The sequence below is a fragment of the Phycomyces blakesleeanus genome (assembly GCF_001638985.1).
Source record: "Phycomyces blakesleeanus NRRL 1555(-) unplaced genomic scaffold PHYBLscaffold_51, whole genome shotgun sequence".
NCBI lineage: Eukaryota > Fungi > Mucoromycota > Mucoromycetes > Mucorales > Phycomycetaceae > Phycomyces > Phycomyces blakesleeanus.
The window spans coordinates 41,465-55,119 of record NW_017265177.1 but is presented as its reverse complement, the minus strand read 5'-3'; the positions used below and the strand labels follow the sequence as shown (position 1 = coordinate 55,119).

The 13,655-nt window shown below is 34.5% G+C and overlaps 3 protein-coding genes across 3 annotated transcripts in view; 2 read left to right on the top strand and 1 right to left on the bottom strand.

Annotated features, from left to right (window-relative positions):
- Positions 1-2,423, bottom strand: part of PHYBLDRAFT_176396 (hypothetical protein) — a gene marked incomplete at both ends in the record, with an annotated part of 2,933 nt that extends 510 nt beyond the window's left edge. Inside the window, 17 exons of the mRNA XM_018437755.1 lie at positions 22-188; positions 256-311; positions 363-418; positions 470-545; positions 597-657; positions 725-780; positions 871-886; positions 938-1,012; positions 1,064-1,119; positions 1,210-1,225; positions 1,277-1,332; positions 1,423-1,438; positions 1,490-1,550; positions 1,618-1,693; positions 1,745-1,820; positions 1,872-2,138; positions 2,295-2,423. Coding sequence (XP_018283203.1) covers positions 22-188; positions 256-311; positions 363-418; positions 470-545; positions 597-657; positions 725-780; positions 871-886; positions 938-1,012; positions 1,064-1,119; positions 1,210-1,225; positions 1,277-1,332; positions 1,423-1,438; positions 1,490-1,550; positions 1,618-1,693; positions 1,745-1,820; positions 1,872-2,138; positions 2,295-2,423 — 1,316 coding nt within the window. The remainder of the gene's footprint in view (positions 1-21; positions 189-255; positions 312-362; positions 419-469; positions 546-596; positions 658-724; positions 781-870; positions 887-937; positions 1,013-1,063; positions 1,120-1,209; positions 1,226-1,276; positions 1,333-1,422; positions 1,439-1,489; positions 1,551-1,617; positions 1,694-1,744; positions 1,821-1,871; positions 2,139-2,294) is intronic.
- A 7,737-nt stretch (positions 2,424-10,160) lies between these two features.
- Positions 10,161-11,329, top strand: PHYBLDRAFT_153757 (hypothetical protein; the record flags this gene model as incomplete). Its single annotated transcript, XM_018433245.1, has 5 exons — positions 10,161-10,179; positions 10,258-10,472; positions 10,640-10,780; positions 10,891-11,002; positions 11,130-11,329. The coding sequence occupies 5 exons, from the start codon at positions 10,161-10,163 to the stop codon at positions 11,327-11,329; spliced, it is 687 nt and encodes a 228-aa protein (XP_018283202.1).
- A 1,667-nt stretch (positions 11,330-12,996) lies between these two features.
- On the top strand, positions 12,997-13,641 carry PHYBLDRAFT_153756 (hypothetical protein; the record flags this gene model as incomplete). Its single annotated transcript, XM_018433244.1, has 1 exon — positions 12,997-13,641. One exon carries the CDS (start codon positions 12,997-12,999, stop codon positions 13,639-13,641), a length of 645 nt encoding a protein of 214 aa, XP_018283201.1.
- Between the last annotated feature and the right edge of the window lie 14 nt (positions 13,642-13,655).

Here is a 13,655-nt window from a genome sequence, read left to right as displayed (position 1 = left end):
GCCCATCGAGTTTTGATATACCTGAAACCGTGGACCTTGATCTGAAAACCGTTGACCTTGACCTGAACCTTGAAGCTTGACCTGGATGGAATGGATACTAGAAATATACAAAAACAAGTGAGTAACTGCTCATCGAGTTTTGATATACCTGAAAACCGTGGACCTTGACCTGAACCTTGAAGCTTGACCTGGATGGAATGGATACTAGAAATATAAAAAAACAAGTGAGTAACTGCTCATCGAGTTTTGATATACCTGAAAACCGTGGACCTTGACCTGGACCTTGAAGCTTGACCTGGATGGAATGGATACTAGAAATATACAAAAACAAGTGAGTAAATGCCCATCGAGTTTTGATATACCTGATAACCGTGGACTCTGATCGGATCCCTGATGCTTGACCTGGACGGAATGGATACTACAAATATACAAAAACAAGTGAGTAACTACTCATCTAGTTTTGATATACCTGAAACCGTGGACCTCGATCTGAAAACCGTGGACCTTGACGTGAACCTTGAAGCTTGACCTGGATGGAATAGATACTACAAATATACAAAAACAAGTGAGTAAATGCCCATCGAGTTTTGATATACCTGATAACCGTGGACCTTGATCTGAAAACCGTGGACCTTGACCTGAACCTTGAAGCTTGACCTGGATGGAATGGATACTAGAAATATACAAAAACAAGTGAGTAACTGCTCATCGAGTTTTGATATACCTGAAAACCGTGGACCTTGACCTGAACCTTGAAGCTTGACCTGGATGGAATGGATACTAGAAATATACAAAAACAAGTGAGTAAATGCCCATCGAGTTTTGATATACCTGAAACCGTGGGTCTTGACCTGAACCTTGAAGCTTTACCTGGATGGAATGGATACTACAAATATACAAAAACAAGTGAGTAACTACTCATCTAGTTTTGATATACCTGAAACCGTGGACCTCGACCTGAACCCGCTGACCTTGACCTGAACCTTGAAGCTTGACCTGGATGGAATGGATACTAGAAATATACAAAAACAAGTGAGTAACTGCTCATCGAGTTTTGATATACCTGAAAACCGTGGACCTTGACCTGAACCTTGAAGCTTGACCTGGATGGAATGGATACTAGAAATATACAAAAACAAGTGAGTAAATGCCCATCGAGTTTTGATATACCTGAAACCGTGGGTCTTGACCTGAACCTTGAAGCTTTACCTGGATGGAATGGATACTACAAATATACAAAAACAAGTGAGTAACTACTCATCTAGTTTTGATATACCTGAAAACCGTGGACCTTGACCTGAACCTTGAAGCTTGACCTGGATGGAATGGATACTACAAATATACAAAAACAAGTGAGTAACTGCTCATAGAGTTTTGATATACCTGAAACCGTGGACCTTGACCTGAACCTTGAAGCTTTACCTGGATGGAATGGATACTACAAATATACAAAAACAAGTGAGTAACTGCTCATCGAGTTTTGATATACCTGAAAACCGTGGACCTTGATCTGGAAACCGTGGACCTTGACGTTAACCGTGAAGCTTGACCTGGATGGAATGAATACTACAAATATACAAAAACAAGTGAGTAACTGCTCATCGAGTTTTGATATACCTGAAACCGTGGACCTTGACCTGAAAACCGTGGACCTTGACGTTAACCGTGAAGCTTGACCTGGATGGAATGAATACTACAAATATACAAAAACAAGTGAGTAACTGCTCATCGAGTTTTGATATACCTGAAACCGTGGACCTTGATCTGAAAACCGTGGACCTTGACGTGAACCTTGAAGCTTGACCTGGATGGAATGGATACTACAAATATACAAAAACAAGTGAGTAACTGCTCATAGAGTTTTGATATACCTGAAAACCGTGGACCTTGACCTGGACCTTGAAGCTTGACCTGGATGGAATGGATACTACAAATATACAAAAACAAATGAGTAACTGCTCATCGAGTTTTGATATACCTGATAACCGTGGACTCTGATCGGATCCCTGATGCTTGACCTGGACGGAAGGCACTAGAAGCATACAAAAGACAATGAGCATATGCTCCTCGAGTCTTGGTGTACCTGTGGCCCTGGATGGAAACCTGTTCTTGATTGCTTGACTTTGCCTGAAAAGTCCCTAAAGAAATATCAAAGACAGTGAATGATTAATCAACGAGCCTTTATATACCTGTAGGCCTGGATGGAGATCTTATTTTTTATCGTTGACCTTGTTTGTCAAAAGACTAGACAAATATAATCTTCACAATGTGTGTCTTTGATAAATATCATATACTCCTTGAAATATAGTAAGTCCTGTCAGTTTATATCTTGTTTCTGAGCGTGAATAGGCTTTGGATGGATTGATGGTCAAACCAGTGTTGGACCTCAGTATTTCATTTTTGCTGTGTACTGGCTTTGACATGTTGTCTTATATCTTGCTACTGACTGTTTTACATATGATAAAAGCCTGAGATTTGACTAGCAAAATGGATTTGTATTGGTCATGATTCGTCTTTAACGTCTATGTTGATTAAAGCAGTTTGTGAGAGAGCAGTAAAGAAGTGTATAAAGTATTAATGGTATGTGGAAGAGAGTTGTTTTGACGCGTTCTGTTTGGATAGGTGTTTTTTTTTTTATAAAACTCATGACGTCTCAATCATGAGTTGCTGTTCTTTTTTATTATTTTTATTATGATAGTTTGATAATATATTATAAAATTCGGTTTTTTTCTTATTCCTTTTTCGGTTTTCTTTTATCTTTTAGCCTTGACAGCATGTATATATTATTACTATTTTACTTCTTTATTTAATATCTATGCTTAAAATATGGGTTTTGGGTTTTAAAGAAGTATCACTTATATTCTGAAGGACGTGCTGTGCAGGCACTTGTTTTACTTTTTGTTTTTTTCTTTTGCCTCTTTTTTTGTTTTAGTTCTTTTTATGTCACATAAGGTCCGTGCTGTCCGTGCAGCATCACATGTGTCATGGGGCTTAGAGGAGCATAGTAGCAATAGTGGTCCAGACTTTACTTTAGCATGAAAACATTTAAATGATGTCTTCCGATTGGTGGACTATATGCATGTCAAATTATTCAGTTGCTATGGACCCCCATCCCCTTTTTTATTCTACTTTCTGTTGTGATTCTGTTAACAAGGCTTATGCTTTTGAACAGCCACTTGTCGAGACACTATATATGCCTCTGTGTTCATTTTAGCTGTACTACTGATATACAAAGTATTAATCGGCTAGACGTTAAACTACAATAAAGAAGTGTAAAGTTGTGTTGATTATAAAGCTTTAATTAAAGTCTTGTGTATATTTATTTGTTTGTTTTCTTGTTTGTTTGTTTCACATGCTGTGACTTTATTAGTTTAAGAAGCACCCCCGAAAAAAATTGCTGCTTATATCTTTTCTTTTCTTTCGTGTGAAAGACTTCCATTTTTCTTCTAGCTTTTTCACCAGTGTCTTGAGTTAATAAACACAAAGTGTAGGAATACTTTCTTGAAATAAAAGTACTTTCAGTGCTTCAGTATGAAGGGATTGACAGCCTGACTATTGAAAGTCGTTGGTACCTCAAGTTAAAGCATCGTTCTTAGAGTAAAATAAAAGTAAAAAGAAGAACAGGGTCTAGCCTAGTGTTTGTCAATCGACCTTGGTTTGTACTACTTTATAAACCAATCATAATCCAACTGAGAAATTAATACAGCATAACCCAACTGCCTGAAACACTTTACATTTATATGTGTTCAAATATACACCATTCTATCGATAATTATAATTATTTATATAAGTTACATTATACACCATGAAAAAGTAGTGGTGCTTGCAATTGTGCTAGCCTGGTCACAGATAGATCAAGCTAGTAAAATGGCTATTACATATATATAAATCACCTTTTAAAGGCTCTGCTTATTTACTATTTTTTTCTGTTATTGCTCAGACTGACTGACGGCACAATATGAAAGCAAAGAGACAATCTACTGCTACTGAACGTATAGGTTTTGTTTGGTTGGGAGCAAGACGCTATCGATTACTAATTATCGATTTATAGGATCTAGTGCTTTTGATATTTTGCGCTTGTATACCAAACTCAACTGGATGCACGAATAACCTAGAAATAATACTCTGTTGGATTAAAGGCTTTGATTTATAACTTTTGTTTTGTAATACAATATAATGCGCTACAGTACTGTATAGTATGATTCCACTTATTACTTTGAGGTTCATAGTCTAGCTTTGGTTCGCTTGAGACTATTTTAGTTTGAAGCACGGAGCCTTTGTATAAATGAACCTTTTCTATGGTCGATTAAATATGAGTGTACTGGAAATGATATTTTTTAAGATTTCTACAAGCATATGCAAATGCACACCAATGGTAATCATAGCTTTTCAATTATAGAAAATTAAAAATCGAATCAAATAAGCAATGTTTTTTTTTTGGCTTTAAGTAACCTGGTGAGACACATTGTGATCCACCTCTTCGAGGTTTATTATATTACAATTACTCGAATTTTGATCAAAATATCCGATTTTTTCACTCTCAAAAAGCATAGAACCCTGAAATTCGGGAAACTTGCACCACTTCAATAAGCTCTTTAAATGCCCAATAGCAAAAATACGAGTTGTTTCTAAAAGTACAATTTTTTTTTAGTTGAATACATAAACCAGACACTCCAAAAGGCATCAATTTGGAGTGTTCAAAAGTTAGAGATATTTTTTTTAAAGAAAAGAGAATATTATTTAGCATAAGAGACATTATAGAATAGCTATATATCTATATATGCTCTACATAACAGAATATCAGCTTGTATAAACGTTTATATGAAGAAAGCCGTCCTATATTCTGACATTACAAGCATACGCTGGAAGCAAAGAGTGGAGTACAAATAAAGCCACAATCTTTTTTCCAAAAAAAAAAGGCAATGACTTTGGCAGACACTCTTGAAATGGACGGCTGTGTAATATATGTCATGATATTTTATATTGCCCTTTAAGAGAAAAGAAAAATACATAGGATACTTTTTATGTGTTCCATTAAATAGCATACTTGAAGTCTTTGTTTCAGATTTATTAATTAAAATTATGATAGTAAATTGGTGTAAAGAAGTAAAAAAGAAAAAAAAAATGGGAAAATTTAAATTAATAAGGGCATTTTTTCTTTTTTTTTTGGGGGTTAAATACCTGTCTCCAAGGTGTATATGTGCAGTGTATACATCCCAGTCTTTCTTCACATATAGACGCACAAACCAGCTTGTCCACCGATATCTTGGCTGTACCATTATAAAATATAGAGTATAAGGTGGTTTGCTTTTTATGTCTTCTTGTAGACTGTGTAGAGGCTCATTGGTAAATTAGAGCCTACGACTTCCTACAAACAAAAGTCTTTTTTTTGTAAACTGTTATTACTGATCGGTGGTGCAGACACCCTTTGTGTACCCACAAGTGAAAGAATCATAGCAGGGTCCATTGACAGGGATACTGTTACCCATACGAAGGTTTAAAGACCGTATGGTACTCACTTACAATCGTTGAGAGAGGACTGTGTATTCAAAACCCTTCACTGTGCTGTAACCAAAACAAAAAAAAAATCTTTTTAACGATGGCTTGAATCTTCTTTCGACATTCCGCCATCCCAGTCGAGGATCTTCATTCCTGTTGGGGATCGTCATTCATATTGTATTGCAACTCAAAGTGGACCGAAAGCGACGCAATACGAAAAGGAAGCGCACTCTTTTGAAAAATAAAATAAAAAATGAAATACTCTTTATTTTATCTTTTTGACGACTGTTCACTGTATATGCGGCTCTAACAAAAAATAAGCCCTTGGTCAAACCTTTGTGTCCCTATAAGCTTCGCACTGCGTTCAAAGGCGACAGTCATCGCCACTCTATTCTTTTCTTTTTTCAACCCTGTACTAACAACAACTTCGCACTGCGTTCAAAGGCGACAGTCATCGCCACTCTATTCTTTTCTTTTTTCAACCCTGTACTAACAACAACTTCGCACTGCGTTCAAAGGCGACAGTCATCGCCACTCTATTCTTTTCTTTTTTCAACCCTGTACCAACAACAACTTCGCACTGCTCCCAAAGTCGACAGTCATCGCCACTCTATTGTTTTCTTTTTTCAACCCTGTACTAACAACAACTTCGCACTGCTCTCAAAGGCGACAGTCATCGCCACTCTATTGTTTTCTTTTTTCAACCCTGTACTAACAACAACTTCGCACTGCGTTCAAAGGCGACAGTCATCGCCACTCTATTGTTTTCTTTTTTCAACCCTGTACCAACAACAACCTCGCACTGCTTTCAAAGTCGACAATACCAATCATACTATCTTTCTTATTTTATCACTACTGAAAAATAAAAATAAAAATAATAACCATATAATCAAACTTCAGCACTCGGAACCCATATACTCTGTTCTTTTATATCTGAAGTGACATATACTACTATTCTCAGAACTGTCTTTTTACTTTTGCATGCACATGATATCTATATACTTATACCTTCAACACCTTCCTCAATGAAAATGATCCCATCCTATCACACATAATTTTTAAAAATTCTTACTTTTAGTATATCTTTAAATATCCAGTTCTAGACCAAACAGCCATTGTCTAACACAAAGTCCTGCCATAGTAATCTCTCTTTATAGATGCACAACATAATCCTCAAACCTATATTTTTAAAAAAAAGAAACATATATTAGGCTTATTATAATATTTTAATTTTTCAACTAAATTAGTTACTAATATAATATATATTATAAAAGTACGGTGACATCAAAGACATATCATGAAAACCATTAGACAGAGCAATAGAGTAACCATGTCATATTTTGCAAGCACCAACATTTGTGTCAGAGATATACATTTTTATTTTTGTTTAACCTTACTTATATTTAGGTTAAGTGGTAAGCGCTGTTACTACTTCAAGCCAGGTCCGGCGTTCAATTCTCAATAGAGTATATGTTTGGGTTTTTTTTAGTTTTATATATCATGATAGAATCTTTTAATTTTTTTAAAAAAAAAATTAGTAAGAATTATATATTTTAGTAAGATTATATTTTTGAGTGATTAATTATTCCATGTATTATTCGAGAACAATTAATAGATTAGTATTATCTTTATAGTTCTGGCAAATGTTATGTTTTTATACTAATCATATAAAATGATTAATATATTAAATAAAGAAACTATAATAGTTATTGCTTTATTCAAGCATATTATTTTCAGTCGCGACTCTCAACAAAATAAAGTAAGATAAAAATTTTCAAAATCTGACTTTTATATTAATCAAGGTAAAGCAAGTGATAGAATCTCAAAAAAGCAATAGATTTGATTGCTTCATAGTTTAAATACCAAGTTAACAGTAAAAAAAAAATCATTTAATATTTTCCCTTTTTTGTCTTTAATTAATAAGCATTAATTAAAGACAATAGCATTTTTACCTCTTATTTTTCTCATTATTTTTTCTATTTTTAATATTTACTTTTTATTGTATATGCAAGTAGTCACAATTTTTTTTCAGAATTAGAGGTAAATGTTTGATCACTTGGTGTGGACAGACTAAAAGCTCAAAAAAAGACCAAAATAAATTAAAACTCTTGCCCAATGATATGACTTAAAATTTATTCTTCTTTTGCACTTTTTTTGAACTTTTAGTCTGTCTACACCAATTTTTTTTTATTTTGACATCATTTTATCACATAGATGAATATGTGAGCAAAGACATGTATTGTTTATAGATTAATTCAATTTTTCTTCTTCTTCTAATATATATAGATAGTGATGATATTCTGCTTGAGCAGCAATATTCGATTTATTTTAATTTTCTACCAACCTGCCCACTATACCAAATCCCGGCGGCCATCTAATCGTAGCTTAATTCAAACTCCGAAAAATTCTAAAGACCGACAATGCGCCTCTAATGCCACTTTTCTGTTACTCTTCTCTATTAGCTATCGATAGAACCAAAAAGCATACAGATACAATCAGTAGAAGGTGAAAAAAGTAAAATTGTATGAATTTTATTTTTTGGTAAATTATTGATTTCTTGAAAAAAAAGCAAAAAAAAATTATATTTTATAAATTCCAACTGAAACCGATATTTGTTTTTTATAATTTTATTTGTTTTTTGGAATCTTTCTCGTCCTTTAACCAAGGCCAAACCCACATTGTTCAAATAATTTCAATTACAAGAAGTATGTCTATATATATTTGTTATTCTTTAGAATTCCTGATAAGAGGTTAAAGATTTCTAATAAAAAAATACAATTTTTATTATAGTCATTGGTGCAATAATTCCTATTGTGGAATGAGACAGGGGGTTATTTTTTTGCAGAAAAAATATTCTTATTTATTTATGTTTCGTTTTACTGTGCGTGTGCATCTTTTTTTAACAATTTTCGTTTTATTTTCATCGTCATTTAAAGATGACATGACAAGAACAGTCGAGATTACTAAATTTACACACACACACATAAACATATACATGTTATATTTTTGAAAAGAGTAATCGTACACCAAAAGAATAAGCCAGTTTTGATGTTTGTTAATCAGAAAACAATCCGCGACACGCACTCTTGTATGATGGAGGCACATTATTATAATTGTTTTATCTTATATACTTGTTAGGCTGCATGTGGTGTATATTAGTCGATATTAATCCTTAGAAATATATGTATATATCTGCAATACTATGAAGGGTGATAAGTACAGCCGACAGATTTTCTTTCTTTTAATATTATGATAACTAATTAACTGTAGAAAATATCTATGATGACATATTTATATCAAGCTGTTTTACCAGAGATAGTACTGTATAAGAAACAAAAATTGAAAGAGCGGTGGAGAGTAGTATAAATATCTATCACTGTAAATAGCAGAAGTCTGATAAGATTGTACATACTGTGAAATCAGTGGATATTTAGTTTAATCTTGTATCACTTGTGACGAAAACAGCAGCAACAAAAAACAACATTGTGAGCTACAGTAATTAAACTATGCTTTTCTCTTTTTCTTCTTATACCCGTGTATATATTTAGTCAAGACCGTAATAATTCTCAAAAAATACTCAAAGCCGAGATGCTGTGATGTTATGTCGAAAGTGATAATCAGCGACCTTATTTATGCAGCCAACATTATAGAGACCACGACGAGGACTGAATATCTAGTTGTTTTAACGTATTCTACTACTCTCACTCGCTTGTAGTTAACTTGTTACGTTAAACAATATAAAAACTGCAAAGGTCATCAACCGTCTCTCTTTTTTTTTTGTTAATTTTTTAGTTGAATCTCGCTTTTTTGGCTTCCTTAACTCTGGAATATATATTCTGCTAGATAGTAAAATACAAGTCATTTTTTGACATTTTTGGATTTAGAATAAGAAGAAAGAAAAGAAACAAAGAAATGGAGCTGCCCGAATTACACAGTATTATACTTGTACTTTGATATATTGGTGACATATGCATTTGGGTTGACAATACGGTAAAAAAGAAAAACCAATCATTAAATATTTACCGGATCATAGTATTTAAAGGGAACATCTTTTTGGATGTAGCAATGTAAATTAATACCAATTTGTATATGTTTTACTTTGATGTAGTTCAAGCATATGCGACAATTTTTCTTTCACATATATATTAAAACAATAATGCTAATACACTAAGTCACATAGATGAAGATAATGGTAGGTACCAGGGGTTGTGGTGGTCAGTAATCTAACTCTGATACTACTTCATTGCTGCTACATGTTTTCTAGATACTGGTTTGCGTTAATAATCCAACCATATTCATTTAACAATAAAATAAAGACATAACGCAAAATAATTTAAATTTAATATGTTTTAAAATCGCAGTAGATGAAATGTTTGTAGCAATCGTTTTTTGATAATGAAAACAATAATTCATGATTCAGTATAATTAAAATATGCATTCCTGTCATCTCAAAACACACACACTATGTACTCTCACTGCAATAGATGTAATAATAGCTGGTAAAGTATTTCTAGAATAGTGAGACACATTATCCATCATCATAACAAAAGAATTAAATTTGAAACCGTTGAGATATTTAAGAATATTATAATGTATTCTGTGTAAAAAGCATTTATATATATGCGTGTTATTTTGAATAAAATACAGGTCCAAAGAAAAGCATGGGAATTTGTACTGAACGTAAGAAAATTTTATTTTTGTTTTTTAAAAATAATCGGAATAAAACCAATAAAACATTGTATTTTCTATTTGTAACAGTTCTTACCTCTCAATCCAATCCAGTGAAAGCAATAGACAGTCAGGCTAACTCACCTTCTAAGGACTTCACTTCAATGTTTGACAATGGCTTAGCTGAAATGATTCCAGTGGAGATGACTTGGACACCATGCTTGACTATGATAACAATGGCAGTGATAAATACATTGATAAACACGAGATTTTTGAGATCAAAGTTAAAGAGCTTAACAATGAAGGTCAGCTTTCGATCCAAATAATAAGAGAAATATTAGTAACTAGTTTCTTTTTTTGTCAATTTTTTAATAAACCCATTTGCTGTTTCTGATATACACCAAACAATCCAGTCTACTCGTACATTTCAATCTTTACTATCATGTTTGCTCCACGCTGTGTTGTTAATTAGGGTCAGATTGTATTGATTGGATTTATCTATCATGTCTTGAAAACGTATAGTCGCCATTTCCAGCCTCCAGCAAGACTTTCTGGATTCCAAAAAATGCCACCTTTTTTCTTAGCCATCGCAAAGGGGATACAAAGATTTGTGGTATCCCAGGACTGACATATAGTCACAACCTATCAATAAATAGTATCAGTCCTTTCTCAATGCGTCTCTTCAATGATTGGCACGCGAGCTGCTTGAATTTGTAAATTCAGGAAGACTTCTTACACTCTAGCACCTCAGTCAATAAACGTGAATTAATTTACCAGTCCAATACAAATGCATTGAATGTTTTCTTCATTCATCCTGATCTTGAAGTCAAGATTTGTCAATGGAACAAGGAGCTGAATATAATTAATATGATGTGCGACGAATATAACGGCCTGATGTGAAATAAGTCGAAGAGCATGGTTGCTCCATCATTTTGTTTATGAACTTCGTTATTTGATATTAGCAGTGAATATCGTCTCGTTTAAACCCTCTGGTGGTATTACATATCTCTTCGGTGCTACATACCTGGCAAACAACAACTTGTCCTACAGCAAGAGGCTAAACCCCAAAAATCTCATTCTTGCTGGTTTGATAGCTCGACCAAAAAAGCCTAAATTCAGCGCAATTAACAGTCATAGCAACCCTTTTGCTGATGGCTTGTAGCAAATGTACATGATAATACAAGTCCAAGCATCCCCTTTTTAGTCTGGAAGGTAATATCAATGTCGATTTATGTGAGTACATTTATTCGCAGTCGTATCTCTCTAAAGTGTCATTGAAAGTAGGCTTGGATACTAAAGAGTGAGAAATTGCTAGTGCACCCTCAAAAAGCCATTATACAGATGTTATAAATGTTGCGTGACAGTTGGAGTTGCATCATCTTGGACACCTTAAATAAGTGCGTGCACCATCATTGACTTCGTACATAATTTCTTCTGTAAAAAGACTAAGAGAATGGTTGAAAATTTAACAAAAAATGGCGATATTAACAGCAGAAAAAATGGCATGTCACAGTGTGTATACTGGCATGACAAGTAAAAGTAGAAAGGGGGTTTCGCACATATAAACCAACAAATAGAAGTCCTATATACTCATCTACGCCTTGTTAAAACCTGACTTGACTCGACTCAAGATTTTGATCGACTCTGTGGGTATATATAAAAAGTCTGTAACGTCTGTTATATGATAACAAGACCTCAAAAATACCAATATCAGCCTAAATACTTTGTGTCAGCACTGCAATCGTCTTTACCCTCCTATTACTCTCAGCTGTAACATTCGCATACACCTTCATCTTCCCGATACCATTCGAAATTTTGAACCATTGTAGAAAAAAACGATCTTTGGGTTTAAGGGATACAAGAGATTGTTAAGCAATGCAAGCACAAACAGAGAACATGACTTGGAAGATATATATATATACGTACTTTTGTTAAATACGCCTATAAGAATAGTTTGGTTAATGTTATTCTCCCGTCCTCATGTCAAGCACATCTTCTTCTACTCATCAAGGTCAATGACACTTCCATCCCCGCCACTTCCGTAATCACTAATCACTCATTCAAGTTTTTTTCGGACCCACGAGTCAAAATTAAGGATAATGAATTTCTCTCCCTTCCTACGTTTCCTCTCCATGCCAGAAAATTATCCGTAATAGATAATGGCTACTATCCCTATTTCCTTGAATACTACAAAATCGCTTACCGATTTAAAAATCTCATCATTTACCAGAAGGCCTCCTTTACACACTCCTTCACACTTTCGACCAAACACAATCTCCACTTAACTCGCATAGTTCATCAAGATCTAAACTTGTTTTCATTCATTGTAATTGTTTTACAGCTACTGATAGATCGCGTGAGGATAACGGCGAAGACGTTTGTTTTAGTGAGATTTTTTTAGATAACTATTGTATCCTTGTACCTGTGCATCGCGTATTATTGAAGGTTGGCACAGTAAAACGCATGACAAGTAAAGATGTTAGAGCATCCACAGCTGTCTGTGTAAATTTAACAAGAATGTTAATTTAGCTAGAAAATTTAGATTTTCTCATCCCCAGCGGATTGCTTAACTAAAAATTTTAACTGATTATTTCTCAATAATAATTACCGGCTTTTTAAATTTAACATTTCACAAAAACATCCAGGGCTTTTTTGCATACACTGCTAATTGTATGTCGTACCTAACACAATTGGTGTTGACTCCGTTACGACTACAGATGTGGTATAGGCTCTCCGAGCCGCGCTTTTATTTTTTGAAAATATATAAATTAATAAAGTTATCATTCCCCTTGTTCCTCATATCTTTCCAAGCCGCGCACCGTGGATTAAATGAATATCAATGAACTTTCACCCAAACAAATCCTCGAGCTTATTAAGCTTGGACAGCAGGCACAACAGAGACAACGAGATTACGACGGAGATAACCTCCCAGAAGAAATCCTCAAAGATTTGGACGAGCCTTCAGCGAAAGGTCTCAAGTCGAACATTATTCGATTCACAAAAGACACCCTCCAATTTGAGGGTGGAAAGTGGACAAAGTCAGGAGCGATCAACCAGATTTTCGTCCCTGACCTCAAAAAATACACCGTGGATGCCCATCAGATTGTACAAGGCAAATACAAAGATGGCGACAAACTTCGAATTGCAGGAAGAGCAGCAAGTGAAGTCTTCAACGACCTCAAGTATATTAAATCACAACAAAGTAGTAACAAAGACGCAGCCGATTTTGATGAACTCATCGAAAAAGTCAGGCGTTTGGCCGTCTATGCGTTCGCAAGTGGAAAAACGCTGGACGAAGATGCCAAAGAACTCAGCATCCGAGCAATTAAGCTCCCCACAAGAGCAAGATATTTCGAAGATGAAGATGACAACGACAAAGACATGGCCTTCGATCAGGAGTGGGTGGAGAAAATCCAACAAGCAAGATACGAAGAATCTGTCCTCCAGAGTGCTGTCAGTAACAAGAGAGGATGATATTCCACCGGAGG